General features: G+C 43.4%; 1 protein-coding gene across 1 annotated transcript in view; it reads left to right on the top strand.

Moving 5' to 3' along the window:
- The first annotated feature begins 1,216 nt into the window (after positions 1-1,216).
- Positions 1,217-16,263, top strand: part of ppm1lb (protein phosphatase, Mg2+/Mn2+ dependent, 1Lb) — a 43,559-nt gene continuing 28,512 nt past the window's right edge. Inside the window, exon 1 of the mRNA XM_041046845.1 lies at positions 1,217-2,119. Within this exon, the coding sequence (XP_040902779.1) occupies positions 1,721-2,119 (399 nt within the window). The 5' untranslated portion in view covers positions 1,217-1,720. The remainder of the gene's footprint in view (positions 2,120-16,263) is intronic.

The following is a 16,263-nucleotide window of genomic DNA, read 5'->3' as shown; positions in this document are numbered from 1 at the left end:
AATACAAGGGCTGCACCTACTTGCATATCATTTTAGAAGTTATAGTATGGTTAAAATTAAAAAAAAAAAAGTAGCATTTATTTGAATTCAGTACATTAGGACATTTTGTTTAAGAGATGTAGATGCAGTATTCCTTACCTGGATTGCTACATGACCCTGTGTGCTGTGTGGTAAATTATTTTGCAATATACGCCATGTAAACACAAACCCTGCCAAATAACAACGGTCTTAAAACTAGATTCTTACCTAAAGACTCTCCCCAAGGCTTTAGTCGAGCATATTGCCACATATTTAAAGAAAACTATAGTTTATATTATCAGAAACCTGTTGCCATGGAGTCCACGGTCAGTGGCACACTTTGAAGCAGGAAATCCAGAGCTCCGTCTTGGTGTTATTTATCTTCTTTTGTCAGTTTTTATAATGACATTATAAAAGCTGGGCACCTGTGTTTTAAACATTTATAACCAATCAGTCTGTGGTTTTTGTGCGCACCTGTGAAATGGCATTTCTTAGGATGCCTTCAGGTACTGTCGGAAATATCTGAAGTCGCAAAACGAGCGTACGTCACTGACCTTACCAATTAGTGAATGCTGAGTGACGGGGACGTGGGAACACCTTAAGATAACTACGCATTCAATCATATCTCTTGTCTATTTGACTCACACGGTTTCATTTCAATAATTGTTTTTTGTTTTCTTTAAAACTACATTAATGATCTCCAAACACAAATTTATCTAGTGACCCTTTGGTGGCCCCGACCCCTAGGTTGGTAACCACTGGATAAAAGTACTTTACAGTATATAAAGTAGTTAAAACTATTTCCACCTCGAGCACTAAAATGCTACTTAAAGACTGGTGCATATGCAATAACGATTGAATAATGTCAGATATAATATGTATATCAGTCACAAGGGACATTTTAAAGCAAAGAAGGTACTTTTACTTTGACACTTTAAGTATATTTAGTTAATTCTTGGATCAGCAAAATGTGTCTTGGATACTTGGATACTGACTACGGGGCTTTCACCTGTGTTGGAGTACATGTACATTGCTGTATTGCTACTTTTACCTCGGTAAAGGTTTTGAATTATTTCTTCCAGCACTGCTTATCGAGGACAGCAGTCTAATGAGATTATGTGGTCAACGCAGTGAGGCGTTTGGCGGACTGTACGAGCTGCACCTGAAAGCAGCACCTCCGTTTAGTAAGGCAGCGGCAGGGAGTCGCAGTCAGTGTGGCAGCTGGGAATGTGAGGGTTTCAACACAGACCGCTATTTTCAGGACTGGGAAGAGTAGCAGGGCTGGCCGGGGAGAGGCTCTGCCCACAGCTCAGCTATAGCCAACACGCTGTCTTAATTTGAAGTCCAAACAGGCGATCTGCGTTTTTTGTCCGGGGGGGTGTCGGTGTTCTCGGACCGCATCAGATGGTCAACGGACAGCCGCTGGTGGCTCACTGCGGGGCTGCGTGCTAGAGGGAACCAGCCGGAGCACTGTGTTTGTTCGCTAACACCTTACCTCCTGTCTGGTGGGTCCGGTTGAAAATGCAGTGAAGTGTCAGCCGTTAAAACGGTATAATCTTAATGGTTCCCGGTGTGAAACGCTCGGTTAAATGCGCCTGTTTCACCGCTACGAAACCACGCACGCCAACGACGATGGACTGAAATCTGCGGCGGGGGCGAACGACACACAACCTGCCGCGATTTCCTGCATGTAAATAAATAAATGATAGAGGATACAATGACCCTGCTGTCTCTGTTAGGTCGGATCATGCGTTATTTTCTGCTCAGACCGGAGACCTTGTTCCTACTGTGTATCAGCCTGGCTCTGTGGAGTTACTTCTTCCACACGGACGAAGTGAAGACCATCGTCAAGTCCAGCCGGGATGCGGTCAAGATGGTCAAGGGGAAAGTGGCGGAGATGATGCAGAATGAGCGGTTCGGCGGGCTGGACGTCCTGGACGCGGAGTTCGCCAAGACCTGGGAGTTCAAGAGCAACAACGTGGCCGTGTACTCCATCCAAGGCCGGCGAGACCACATGGAGGATAGGTTCGAGGTGCTCACCGACATCGTCAACAAGAGTCACCCGTCTATATTTGGGATTTTTGATGGCCACGGAGGAGAGGTGAGTGCAATGTGGAGGTGCGGAAAAGAAAAGGCAAGATGTCCTTTTGATATGTGTTTTTCCCACATACAGTCTAAATTACTCTCCGCCTCTGTCCAACACACGCACAAGTGTGTGGCCCCCCCCAGACTATGTGAGGACTAAGTGTAGATTAAGATGCCTTGAGTGATTTTGAAGAGTGTATTGTGTAACTGGTTCTGTTAAAACTCTGCTTTCATAGCTGCTGTCAATTCTTCATTAAAACCAGGAGTGAGACAAAGTGGAGCTTGCTGGAATCAAAGTGTGGCTGCAGGTTTTTCTGCTGCTGCTGATTCAGCCAGACCTGCCCTTAGACTTGTGAAAGGGGCATTTTTAAGATGAGAGTGCCAACAACTTACAATTAATTTGTTATATGGAAAATTAAATTGGTATTTAACTTTATTAAATGTTGAAAATGATGTTAGGCGCCCATCAGAAGCCATCACAGTTGTACTTCTTAACCTATACATCTGATCAACTGCCACAGTTTTATCTTTTCAGAACAAATATTTGTGTCAGCAGATGAGTAAGTGGTGTGTCCGATAGCTGATTTATTGCAGTATATCAAATGTACATGGAACTAATGTGTGGAGGTGTGTTAAAGCTGTGGATATTTGCAGGACCAGATCAACCTGCCTGGGGCCAAATATGAGCTGCTGGGGACCCAATTAACTCTCCATTCCTCCCAAACAATCTTTAATTTCTCTGCAGGAATACTACCCCACCCCAGATTTGTTGCATGGTAGTTTGACAAACACAAGTTAATTTGGGAATATGAAATGTAGAAGCACAGAACTCAAATAATGGACGTCCTGCAAACTACATTTTAAGGGCCTTATCTTGCCAAATGATATTGTGTTGTAGTGGTATATATTCAAGTCTTAAGTTAATTTGGCACAAACTAGGTGAGGCACTGTACGTCCCTGGAGGCAACTGGTAATCCACCCTTGGGCATTTGTAACTGGGTATTGGTGGATAAGTGGAGAATGATGGCCTTCTGTGCGTAGGAGCCCATAATTTCTTGCTGCAGACGTGCACACACACACCCACACTTAAGGTTTTCTTCCAAATGGCAAGAGAACTGAATCTTGTCTATTTACAGCTTAAAATCATGTCAGAAAATATCCAACTCTTATGTTTTTTGGCCAAAACAACATTTTTAGGATGCAGACAGCATAGGCCCCATGGTCTAACAAGATTATAGCTAGAAGGAAGGAAGAGGATGAACTGAAATCTGTGTGCTTCAGAGGCACACACTGCCCGATGAGCTCAGTAGTGTGAATGGAGGATAACTGAAGTGGGTCATTGATCACTGATGCGCTGGTCACTGTCCACCCACATCCAATACTCTCTGGCACCTTAGGAATCTCCTTTCTTGCTGCTTCCTTGGTGCTAACTAAGGTTGTCGTTCAGCACAAGCAACTTAAAAAAAGTTGTCAGTTAAAGGGACAAGCGTTTGAGCGTTTGAGATGATGCCACAGTTAGATGTGAGCATGAAAATGTTGATTTATCATAAAGTCATGCATGCTTGAACGTTTGCATTGTTTCTTAGGACTTCAACCGTGACTTTAGCTCACAGTATGGAATTGATGCAGCAGAGCCACATAGAAATAAAAGTGTTCAAACTGTAAGTGACAGGGTATCCCATATTCGTCCTTCTCCCTTCTCTACCTTCCTCTTCTTGTACATTAAACATTGCACACGGTTTGACCAGGCAGTTGTGGTTGCTGCAGAGCTCCCTGCTTTTTTGGGCCATGACAGCTACTGTCTTCAGAGTTTGACTGCTGTGGTCTGATCGAGGCTGAACGATAACATGCTAAAAATAGGCAGCCAAAGGCATAGAGGATAGCTGTTCTTTTAGGGGAAATTAAATTTTAGGCCGCGGTGCTGACTGCTGCAGCTTTTGACCAAAAGTGGTCATTGGATTGTTTTCCCCTGCGGCCTTTTTACCCATGCTTTTTCTTTTTTCCCTCAGCGGAGTTCCTTTTTAGATGCCGGTAACCTAACCTGTGAGACCTGCCACACGTGGTTAAGAGACTTGGAGAAATAAATAGTGAATAGGAGATATGTGTTTAAATATGTGACAGAAAAAGGAGAAAATGAGTGGGAGAGCATCAATGGAGAGAGTAAGAAGAAGAGAAGAGAAGGTTCAGATTTGCTCATGTAGGCGAGAGGCTGTTTTATCACTGCATGTCCATGGGCAACAGTTTGGTCTGTTTTCATTCCCACGCCCTTATTTGAAGTGAGTGAAATGGTTGCCAGACAGCAGCCTTCAGAAGCAGCTTCCTCTGTTTAGCACATTTAGAATTTTATTTTATTTATTCTTTTTTTTTAGCCAGAGGGCATTGAATAAAGCAGAGGGATGCTGTGTGGCCCAAGGCAACACCAGGAATACTGGCTGCCTCAGCTGGCTAGTTAGTAAGGTGTCAGTCACTTACATCACCCCCCCACCACCACATATTCAGTCATTAAAACAATGTCAGACTTGTGTCAACATCTATCTAGCATTCAAGACTTTGCATCAACACGGGCGGGTCTTGGACACTGTTTGCAAAGCCTGTAATGGACAGCACTTAAAAATACATTTTCACTGGAGTATGAGTGTGCCAGCTAATAAGAGCAGTGATTCAACAAAAACCTCAAGGGAATAGGTAGATGATCCAAATGCAATTAGGGCTGCAACTAGCGATTTTTTTTTTTTTATTTGTATTATCGACAAATCTGCTGATATTTTTTCTTGGTTAACCAAGTTAGCAAGTACAATTATGAAAAATGCCTTTGTAATTGCCTTAAGAAAATGATGCAGAGACAACTGATATTTAGCACTATATAATGTACAAAAACACACTTAATGCATCTTTAAGTAGAAACTACTGGGTATATATGTCCCTTTTTCTTCCTCTCTCTCTTCAGCACATACCAACTCACACATACCAACGCAAATTCAAGTTTCAGAGTGTTTAAAATCAGTGTTTAATGTGAACATATCCGTTGGCAGTCTCAGTCATATTAGATGTCGCTTCAGTGAGGGAATTTATCTGTTAAGTGGAGATTGATTTTTAGCTGACACATGAGAATAACCTGCATGAAAGTGATAACCCTGGGCTCTCCATCCATACAACAGCTACATGAGCCATTTGTTCCTTACTGACACATAGAGAGTCAGTCGTACTCTGCTCCCCTCTGCCTCACTGTCAAGTTGTGGCTTCAGGCGCTGCAAAATTACCTTAACTGCAGAGTACAGAGAAGACATTCACTATGAGCCTGTTTAACTTGAATGCGGGGGCTGCTTTTCTCTCTCAGTTTTGCCATCCTTTTTGCTTTTATTCTGTTTTTTTCTTTTTCTGTCACAGCTCACTCTTTCATGTAGTTTCGATCAGTGGTGTTTGTTTGTGAGTGGGTTGTGATAGATATGGTCTCTAACTGTGAACGCGGTGATGGGAGAGCGCAGAGTAGAAGAGGAGAAAAAGATGCTAAAACCACAGGGACGATGGCCGCTTTTAGAGGGATCCTCTTGATCCGCTTGCCCTTGTGTTACCTTTGCTTCATATTCAGGCCATTTCATTTTCACCTCCATTATTCATTTCTTGAATTGTATAGTAGACAGAACTTTTGAAAGCGATTGAAGCAGTTGTGCGGCATAGTTCTCCGTCTTTTCAAAATCAAGGACTTTTTTTTTTCGGCAGAAAGGTCGGTGTTTGAAATTGAGGTATTTTAATGCGTTTAGGTGCATTTTGTCTTTTACTCTAGAAGCAGAGGAGGGTGAGTTATGTAGTGTAGATACTAAGCAGTTTGAATTCCTCCTGAGCTTGCTCTCGGTGGAGAGATGAAAGAAAGAGCTGGCATGTGACTAATTGCACTGTTGGCATTACAGGATTAGAGAGAGAGCAAATGAAGAGAGGGAGTGTGGGAAGACCAAGGACAGCAATGTGAGTCTGAGTGTATGAATATTTATGTGTGTGTGTGTGTATGTGTGTGCACGCTGCAAGCTTGCACATGAAGCTTCTCCTTCTTTGACGTCGAGGGCTCACACAGAGATGAGAGGGGCAGTTTTGGTGTTATCTGGTCTTCCAGGGAGAGACGACTTCACTGTGAGAAACTGAAATGCCAAAGGCCTACCAGGACCAGACACCTGCTTCACACTGTTTTACATCATGTCTGCAATCACTGCCCACAGCAAGTTTGTAAAATTGACTTGATAGGCTCTCATTTTTGTATAAATGGCGTTAACTCAATAAATGAATATTGAGAGTACTGAAACCTTTAAATTGGCTTTAATCAGTAATTTCATATTGAGAGTGAATCACAGGACTGTGAAAGAGTTTGCTCATTGTGATGAACCCACAGTGACCTCTCACCTGAATCAGCTCTGTGGTGCTACGAAGTCACTTTTGGCTCACTGTTTTTTTTTTTTTTTTTTTTGTTTGGTTTTTGGCCTGCAGCATTACTGTTGTGGTTCATTTCCAGCCATAGCAGTCAACTATTTTCCAGAAAAAGGCTCTAAAAATCCTGTGTACACTGCATAACCAGAACCAAATGGCAGACAGACGCAGTGAGGTGATGAGCATAATGGAGTATTCAGGAGTTTAAGAGCAACATTTTTCCCACAGGAGTTGGTGTAGACTGGTGTAGCCCAACACAGAGCTTAAAGAAGAGTCCAGAGACATGATGGATGTGTGTTTTCCAACATGTTTTCCTTATAAACTTACCTGATGATAATGTGTCGGTGCTATGTGTGTCCAGCTTTACAGTTTCCACTGCCCCCATTCGACCAAAAAATATAAAAGTATTTTCAGTTATAAAGAAGTTTGCTAACCGTTACTGATATGGTTTTGCTTGCCAGCTCATTCCCTTCTATAAACTATGAAATGACTATGACCGGCAAATTTGACCTGCCTGATAGTACAGTGAATAGCAAGACTGTCAGGCTGAAGCATCAGCTGTAGAAATGCCTTTGAGTTTGAAGAATTCCTGACAGCTTCAGCAGTTTACTTTGCACTTTGACTGTACAGGGGAAAAAATGAATTCATCTAATGAGGATCAGTAAAGTTGCTCATCACCGCTATCCTCCTGTGCCCACGTCTGTCACTTGTGGCGAAAGCTGACACTCAACATTTCAGCCCTTCCTTAACGTTAAGTGAAGCAGAAAGTGGAGAGCACAGAGGAGGTCATATTCTGCTGGAAAATACTCGTGCAGCAGAGTGCAGACCTGAGAGCTTTTTCTGACGAAGAGTCTTCTGACCTTTCGGTAATTTGTCCCTGGTGGTGAGGTTTGTTTTCCTTGTAGCGAAAGGACTGTCAGGGAGCGACTGAGGAGTGGAGTCACGCAGTGAAACACAGCAAATAAATGGATGAATGAGGCTGTTTCCTGTCAAGCAACCTGAATGTTTAGCCCTGGAGTAAACACCTGTAATCTCTTCTTTTCCACTGTCATCCTTTTCCATAAAATAAATGTGAGGCTCATTCAGAAATCCCCTGACTGTAATAATATTTTCTGCCTCTGTGGGTCTTAGCATTTTAAAACCTTCTTCTCTCTTTAAAAGATAAGAACATTCAGCAGGTTAATAAGAACATGCACTTTACTTGCTTGATAGGTGTTTGTGTGACAGGATTGGGTGTGTGTGTGTTTGCCAACACCATATAGCGCCAGATAAGAGTGCTTCCTTCAGCCTCAGTATGCCGTCCTTCCCTGCTGGCAGTGTCTGCTCAATAATTTAACACCTTCTCTGTCAAACACTTCTACCAAAAGCCCCCTGACTAAATATACACCCACCTTCAAGTAGGAGGTGGCCACAAGGTCATTGTTCACACACACATCACATACCACTGTGTATGTGGAATTTTGTGGGAGGGTGTCCTGTTTGGAAAGTTGTTTGTGAATTCTGAGCTTCATGGTATTAAGCTTCTCTTTGTCCTCCTCCACTCACTCCTCTCTCAGCAGGGCTAGTCAGAGCTGATATGGTGTTAAAGGGTGGGTTTGGTAATGGAGCTATTTTGTGTGGTTACCAAATCTTGCACTTGTCACCTCACATGTCACCTTGCTTTCTTGTTTCACCTCTGTCTGTGTCCTCCTTTCTCTTAGAGTGCTGGCAGTTTGTGAATGGGCCACAAAAACTCCATCGCCAAGGCCATGTCAAGCTGCTGTCACCCCAGTTGCCACCTCAGTTGCTCAAAGTAGTCCCACACACTGCCCTGTGTGATGTGTACCCTATTTTGAATGCCAGGCATGCTGACTGTGTTGGAAGTGTAGGTTTGAAATCCAATCCTAGATGTTGCAAAGCTACAAGTCTGGCTCTGAATGAATAATCCTCGCCTACAACAGTCCTATATTTGTCCATACAAAGCAACGCTATTAGATTGTTTAGTCTTATGTGTGTTTTTGGTCTGTAGCTGATTAGCAGTCTCTAAATCTAATCACATGGCTGGAATTGACTGGGCTGCCCGGTCTAATCTACACTGAAAGGAGGGACATTCTTCACGTAGACGGCAGTTATATAAAATGCTGATATGAAAGAGTGCTTGTGCAGTAACATCTAGAATTTGAATTCGACTGCAGGAGCCAAAGTCTATATACCGGCTCCACAGTTGTTTGTTTGTCTGTGTATGCATGATTGAGAAAATAGATGAGTCAGTTGGCGTTAGCCTGATCGCTGCCTTGGCAGTACAGGACGGCAGGAGAAGAATGTTGGCTGAGAGAAGGTAGCAAGTCGCAGCTGTTCAGAGTTAACAACATTGGTGTGATTGTGTGTGCTAAGAGACTGGGCTGTGATTTTTCTAATGCTCACAGTTGTGGCTCTTCCTCTCTTCACACTGGCCAGATGGGCCTGTGGCTTGGGCAGGTGCATTCTAGTAAATAGAAACTGGCCTCCTGGTTGTATTTGTCTGCCACTCACTCTTATGAGTTTACGCCTTGAAGCTGAAAGTACCCCGTTAGATAATTTTGAAATTTCCAAGGGCTCTCATTTGAAAAATGAAACATTTCATGGCTTATTTTTCAGTTGGGGAATGTGTTTTCTGTTCAGACATACTTTGAACGTATGATCCTGTCCACGTTTGTGGGTATGTTAGCATGCTAGAGCCGGTCTGCCGCACATATGTGCTGCACAGTCTTCCAGAAATCGATCCATCCAGACAGGAGGAATGCAGCTGATATGAATGTTTGATATTTGCACGTGGTTTCTATTCACTGGAAGAACCATGAGCCACAAACCTTCAAATACACTCTGTGGTGAACCACTCCTGAGCCAGGTTGTCTTTAATTTACACTGTACCCAAGGCTCTCGGGGTAAGAAAGAGGATCAGACTCCACAGCATGTCATTAATTTGTGCTTGTGATTTAAATTGGGAGGGATAGGGATCTTATGCGCACACAGATGTGTGTGTATACATGTGTTCTGCATGCATTCTCGGGCAGAGTATGTGTGATTGTTCGTATACCAGGGTCTTGCTGGATCTCTGCCATGTACTGTTGATTATGGCCTTTTGAGATTTATGATCCTAAGTTTTTTTTTCACCCTCTTATTTTCCCCTTTTTTTCTCAAGGCATTTACTGAGAAGTGGTGCAGGGGCAGTCTAACACTGGTGAGGTTTTCTGGTGAACCATATGCCGTGTAAGGGTTAGATAAAGTTGTTAGTCCTAAGGAGAAAACAGATGAGTATGGGGAGAAAATGAGAAGGAAAAAACAGGGGATGGCGTAGTGGGATAAAGAAGCAGATTGAGAGTTATTTGCAAACAGATTGAAGATGAATCCCACGTTTATCAGAGTAACTGCAATAAATAAACTTAATCTTCCAATGGGATTTAAAGTTGATTCCAATCTGGATTTGTCTGACCTTTTGTTTGTAATCCTGAAGCATGTCAACAGTGGCTAAAGGCCACAACTACCAAGCTGAGTGTAAACCCTTCACTTAGCCATGTCCCAGTCAGACACGGGCTATCTACTGCCTGCCAGAGCTTAATGTTTGAGGTCTCCGGAGGTATTGTTGGCCTCATTCAGAAAATCAGAAATGGGTTGTTCACATGTTCAGACCCCAGTGACATAGCTGCTCTCACACACATTTTTTTCCTGTTAACATCCAAGTTTGGTTTTTACATTTGTGATAAGCATTTGCTGGTATAAAAAAAATGGAGAGCAGTTATTTAGTTCAAAAGGATTGGGGTTGGCTATCTGAATCTGAATTCACACCAGTGTTTAGTGCTAACAATTGAAATAAGGTAATTAAAATGGGCAGATACAGTACTTAAATGGCTGAAAATACAAATCTATACATATTTTCTTAACCTTCTTCAATTGTCAACCTTACACCTTACGCCGCTGCAACTAAGGAGCATATTCATTATTGATTATTGATTAAGCTATATTTTCTTGATTGATTGATTGATTAACTGCTTGGCCACAACACTTCAGAAAAAACACAGATAGGACTACCAAATAGGACAACAGATACATACATCAGATCCAGCGTATTGATAAATGGGTGTCTGTTTAAGGAGCTTTGCAGCATGTGTGTGTGCTGAGGGTCACAGTCTGGTGATGCCTCACAGTGGATGGGAAGTTTAGAGGCAGATAAGCGGGGTTGGTAATTGATTAGTGTGGTGCATTGGAAGCTTACAGTGATGTGAGCTAATGCTAACAGCTCAAGGCTCTTAGGGTCCTCGCTCTCTCCCTGAGAGCGTCTCTAAGCTGAGGCTAAAAGGAGTCGAAGAGACAGCGGGGCAGATTAGATTTACACTAATCCCACTGGGGAGATTGGGACTATACGCTCTCTCTGTGGATTCAGTTTCTTTTTTTCCATCTTCCCTCTCTCACTCATCTGTATGTATTTACCTCCTCAATTAATTCTTCTCTCCCTTCCTGTTGGACTTTTCAATATTTTTACATTTTCCTTATCTCTTGTGCGTGTGTTTGTGCATTCTCTACCTGCATGTGTTTGTTATCCAGAGAAGTCTGTATGCTTCCCTCTTGCTGAGTTGATTTAATGAGCTTATCCAGCAGCAGAACTGGCGGCTGTACTTACAGCTGCTCAGTGAAGGAGAGATGCTTTACTGAGGTTGAGAGGAGAGGAAAATGATGGCATGGATGAGAAGTGCCCTCAGTTGGGGCAGGAGAGAGGAGGACAGAGGAGGAGAGGAGCTGAGAGGAGAGGATTGACAAAGCAGCTGAGAAATAAAAATGCTACAGGCTTACCGAAGTGTAAGTGAATATAGAGGAAGAGGGAGCTTAAAGTTGCTGTTCGGAGGTGGGAAAAGGCGGTGAAGAAGGTACTACTTTCTGAGGAGATGGGGATAAAAACATGGATGGTGAGAGGCTACACCTTGCCCATGGCCTGAAGATTATCCTGCCGCACAACTCCTGTTAGTCAGAAAGCACCAGAGTGAAGTTTGTGTGAGGCTTGTGAAGCAAAGCCTTGACAGATAGAGGCTACACATACTGTAACCGTACAACAAGCTGTGAGTTAGGTTGTGCATTATGCACCAGTGGAGCTTTTTCATCTTTTGATCATAAGTCAGTCAGACTGAAGTCCATGGCACCATGGGGCAGTTCCACCCCCGAGAAAGCATGACATACTTTTCCACCTCTTTTCTGTTTTTCATCTTCTCTCTCACACTTGCTCTCTGTCTCTGTTGACCTTTCCCAACAGTAACTGTCTCTGTTTTCTCTCCCTCTCTTCTCCCTCCTACCTCCTCATCCACTCCCCTTCCTTCCGCCTTACCTATTTATCTCTTCTCTCATTTCTCTCCCTCTGATCCCCCTCCGATCTCTTTTGTCCTCAGAAATAAAAATCTGTCATTCACCTTGAGTGTGTCCAGGTTTGCATTGTCAGGGGAGTGCAACTGGGTGTGTGTGTGTGTGTGTGTGTGTGTGTGTGTGTGTGTGTGTGTGTGTGTGTGTGTGTGTGTGTGTGTGTGTGTGTGTGTGTGTGTGTGTGTGTGTGTGTGTGTGTGTGTGTGTGTGTGTGTGTGTGTGTGTGTGTGTGTATGCTTCCCCCTTTGGATTCCATATCTGTATGGTCTGTTAAACTACAGAGGTTTGAATAGAGAGTGATTTTAGGTTGTGATTACACAGTCCTGGCTGTGTGCTAGTAAGTTTACTGTCAGTATATTCTGTGGCAAATAATTCCCTTTTTGCCAGAGGTGTCTGGATTTGACTGTAGTGCCTTTTATAGTATAAGGCTTTTCTGTTTTCCCTGTTCATTTTCTTCACGTCCTCTCTGACCTTTTGCTCTATTGCCTTATATATCTCTCTCTCTCCACTTTGCTATATCCATTTCCTCTTTCTCCTTTTCTACCTCTGACTCCCTCCTCTTACTCCCCCCATCCCAACCCCTCCCCCCTCCCCGCAGAGTCACCTTATCTCTCTGCAGTCTGTCTGACTTATTTATCACAGCTCTGAAATATTAAAGAGTCTGCTGCCTCCAGTCCTGAGTGGAGTGCACTACAACACACACACACACGTGCAAACACATGCACACACACAACCTAAATCAAAATGTCTTTTGAAGATGGCAGACCCTCTGCAGCGTTACACTGTGCACAAACTACCCGTTGTCATGTTGTTTTAGAGTCTCCTCTTGGTTCTTAGAGACTGACAGACTGAACACAGAGTCTTGACAATTTCAGCTCCTTTGGGACCCTGTAGATGCATGTATGCTGTCAGAAAGATTGTTGGCATGTATGCCTGAGTGACTGCCAGTCAGCAGTACACATGCCAGCTCTGTGACACCAGTTAACATCAGTTGATCTTGTGGAACAAGGGAGTCCTGACTCATATGTGCAACTATCATAACTGCAGCTGGTGGCTCCGAGGAATCTTAAGACTATATTTAACTGAATGGGGAAAAGCCCCTACATCTGTCAGTCAGTACCTTGTTCCACCCAAATTAACCCTGTGAGACCTGAACTATGAAAGAATGGTCAGAAAATTCTAATTTTTCAAATATGAACTCTTTATTTGTCCCTTTGACAAAATGTAAAAAAAAATAATTAAAAAAATAAATTCTAATTATATTTTTTGTTTGTATCACACATGTCAAAACATTTGGAAAAGTGAGGGGGGTCCACCAGGAGTCAGTATACGAGCATAAGAGTTCATCTAAAAGGGTTAAATGCAAAGTTTATGCTTGATGGTGATGCAATGAGTCCCAGAAATGTGGGTATCATATATGATACGTACGGGCTCACAGGGTTAAAGGTGTCAGTATTCTCCAGCTGAAGTGCTTGATGGATTGGCAAAAAAAATAAGTGGTCTGAAACCCCTCCCATAACACCTTTCCACTGTTGGATTTGGGGCGGGGGGCTGTCTCTGACAGTTTCAGCTTTCTGAAGTGATATACCCACTTCACACAGTGATTGGCCAGGTGGGTTACACAATCATGACTGTCACTCTTCATGCCTCATCACTTTTGCCCAAAGTGCTCAGAGGACACTTTGTATGAACAAGCCCTGAATCTGTAAAGCTCCTCCTAGGTCACAGGAGACGTTACACAACTCTTTTGACACGTTGTAAAGCATTCTGTGACCAGTAAATTGACTGTGTCATTTAAAAATGCTGGATTGCCCCTTTGAAGTGGTTGCTTGATTCACAGGTGTCACACTCAGCAGTGGTAGTTTTATGCTTGCTTACCATGTTTCTGCCCATCCTTGGATTTGCTAGTTTCAGACTTCAGGGAACATATTGCTGAACTATGAACTCAGCTCTGAGCTTCAAATCAATCATTGCTTCAGAAATGCTCGGGTGATTCCACAGTTGCTACATCTGTTTATGGTGCACACTGCATAGGCAGTCTGATGGATGTGCATTGTCTACACACGCATACAGACATATACACAGAGAAGGACAGAGGCCCATGCTGGCTTCTATTCTTAGCAGGCAGTCCCTTTGGGGGGCAATGGTGTCTAAGGCTGGAAATAGTGAGCAGGCCAAAGTGGAGTGGGTCTGCTCCATGATGGTACTGCACCTGCTGTGGAAACTGGGCTGCCTTGGAGACCTGTGGCCCAAAGCCTGCTGGCTCTGTCACTGCGCCTGCAGCCCTCCCTCACCAGGCAGGCACAACAACAAATGTACAAGCTGTCAAGAGCCTGCAAACCAAAACTGAACAAAAATGATTAGAAGCATTTTTAATCCAGAATTATTCCCTATGTGGGCAAGCTTATTCAGCATATGAGCATTGATTCAATTCATTAGCTAGACCATACTGAAAGCAGAGTTGTTGGACGCTTTCCACGTAAAACTTATTGAACGTGGCCAGCCCTAATGCCCACAGTGTAGTTTTGAGCTGTAATGGGCAACGCTTGGGATTGTTTTGGAAAGTGGGCACTGGGTTGGTCTTTGGCTACACATCCTGTCCTCGTTATGTCGTATGGGAACTTGGCTGTGTCATAGTTTTGAGCCATCGTGGAGCAGCATGTGTCATTATCACCACCTCATCATGTGTCATTATTCTGTTCACCATTTGACCTGAGGGAACAAGTCAGGTTGAAGGTGTAAATAAAAAGGAAAATGAGCATCAGTATGGCCATTGAGCCGCTGAGAGTTTTGGTGCATTGCTTTTAGCTGGTAACTGGTTTAGGTTCAGTCAGTGCCTTGTTTTCTTTTGCACAATGAAGAAGACTAGCTTTAGAAGACACAGTGATCCTGGATCAGATTTTTATTTCACAGAGACATCTGTTACTCTCTGCCAGTATCTCCTGTGCCAGAGTGTGGGAATGGATGGCTCAGTCTCCCTCAAGCCTGTCACACAGAGCGATGTGATGCAGGATCTACCTCTGTCTCTGTCCTTGTATCTGGCATGACTCACATATTGAAAGTAGCTACTTCTTCTTAGTTTGCCCTTACTCATATCTCCCAGTACTGTTCTGCTGTATGTTTCCTATATTCATGGCTTCGTCATATCCTCCTCATATATACTTAACAGTCGTCCTTGTATCCAGAATCCATTGAATCTAAACAGTTTTGTGATTCATATGGCCCTTAAAATAATGCAAACATACACACAAAAGCCTTTATTTTCGCCAATAAGCTTTGTGAGAGCAGAAGCAATGGATGGAGTAAATAAGTGTTGATTTTTATGGATGTCTGCATGCTCATCTGTAAATGCAGCATCATTTTGCTCTTTGACACACACACACGCACACACACACACACACACACACACACACAAACAGGTGTTGCATTGATCGCTGTGTTTTTTTCTTCTCTCTGATGAATGGGAATTCAGAGAGGGGGAGACTCCAGGAGGCCAGCGTTTGCATCATCAAAGGAAAGTCACATTTTGGGGCATTGCATATGACTGAATGAATGAATGATCAAGAGGACAGAGGTCAGGATTAGTGTTGAATAACCTTTTGATGAACTTGGTGTGTGAATACCTGCACACATCCTCATAGGCCTTGATGGAGCACTTGTATTTGTGGCTGTCTTCCAATGTGCTTTTTTTTCCTAGTCAGATCAGACCAAGAGAGAGAGGAGGCAGTTTGTAATTAACGTGATAAATGCAACATCTGTCTCCAGAGTGACAGCAAGAGAAAGGGGGTGGGGTTAAGAAGGGGGAGGAGGATATAGATGGAAGCACCGGAACAAGAAAGCAGGGAGGGGTGCAGAGCGGGGTGCATGATCACAAATGAGAAAGAGATGATGAGGAGTGGAAGACGGTATAGTCGTGAGCTGGTGCAGGAGGAGGATGTAAAGGTGCGAGAGGGAGGGAGGGAGTAATCCACATGACACCAGCAGAGTGCTGCGGTATTCAAATGAAAAGCCATAAGTTAATTCACACATTCATCTTCCACAAAACAAATCAGCAGAAATCCAGGCTTCGCTCTGTTCCTTATTTATGGGTGCCCCAATTATAGGCCTGCCACCTGCTGCTGCTCAACACGCTGTATGTGCATATGTAAATTAGATGCATGTGCATGTGAAATATGGAATGGTTATTTTCCACCATATGCCCGCTGTTGGCTTATCTTTTATGTGTGCAATGTTGTTTAATTGAAAGACTTGTTGTGCCAAGGAAGCCAGCTGTATGGAGATGAGAGCGATCATGAATGGATGGACACAGGAAGGGATGAATGGAGTCCAGGAAGCTGTTGACTCAGGATGGTGGAAGGAGCACTTGGCACTTGGAGGGTG

This window comes from Toxotes jaculatrix, chromosome 9 (genome assembly GCF_017976425.1).
Source record: "Toxotes jaculatrix isolate fToxJac2 chromosome 9, fToxJac2.pri, whole genome shotgun sequence".
NCBI lineage: Eukaryota > Metazoa > Chordata > Actinopteri > Toxotidae > Toxotes > Toxotes jaculatrix.
This window is presented reverse-complemented; position numbering and strand designations above follow the sequence as displayed.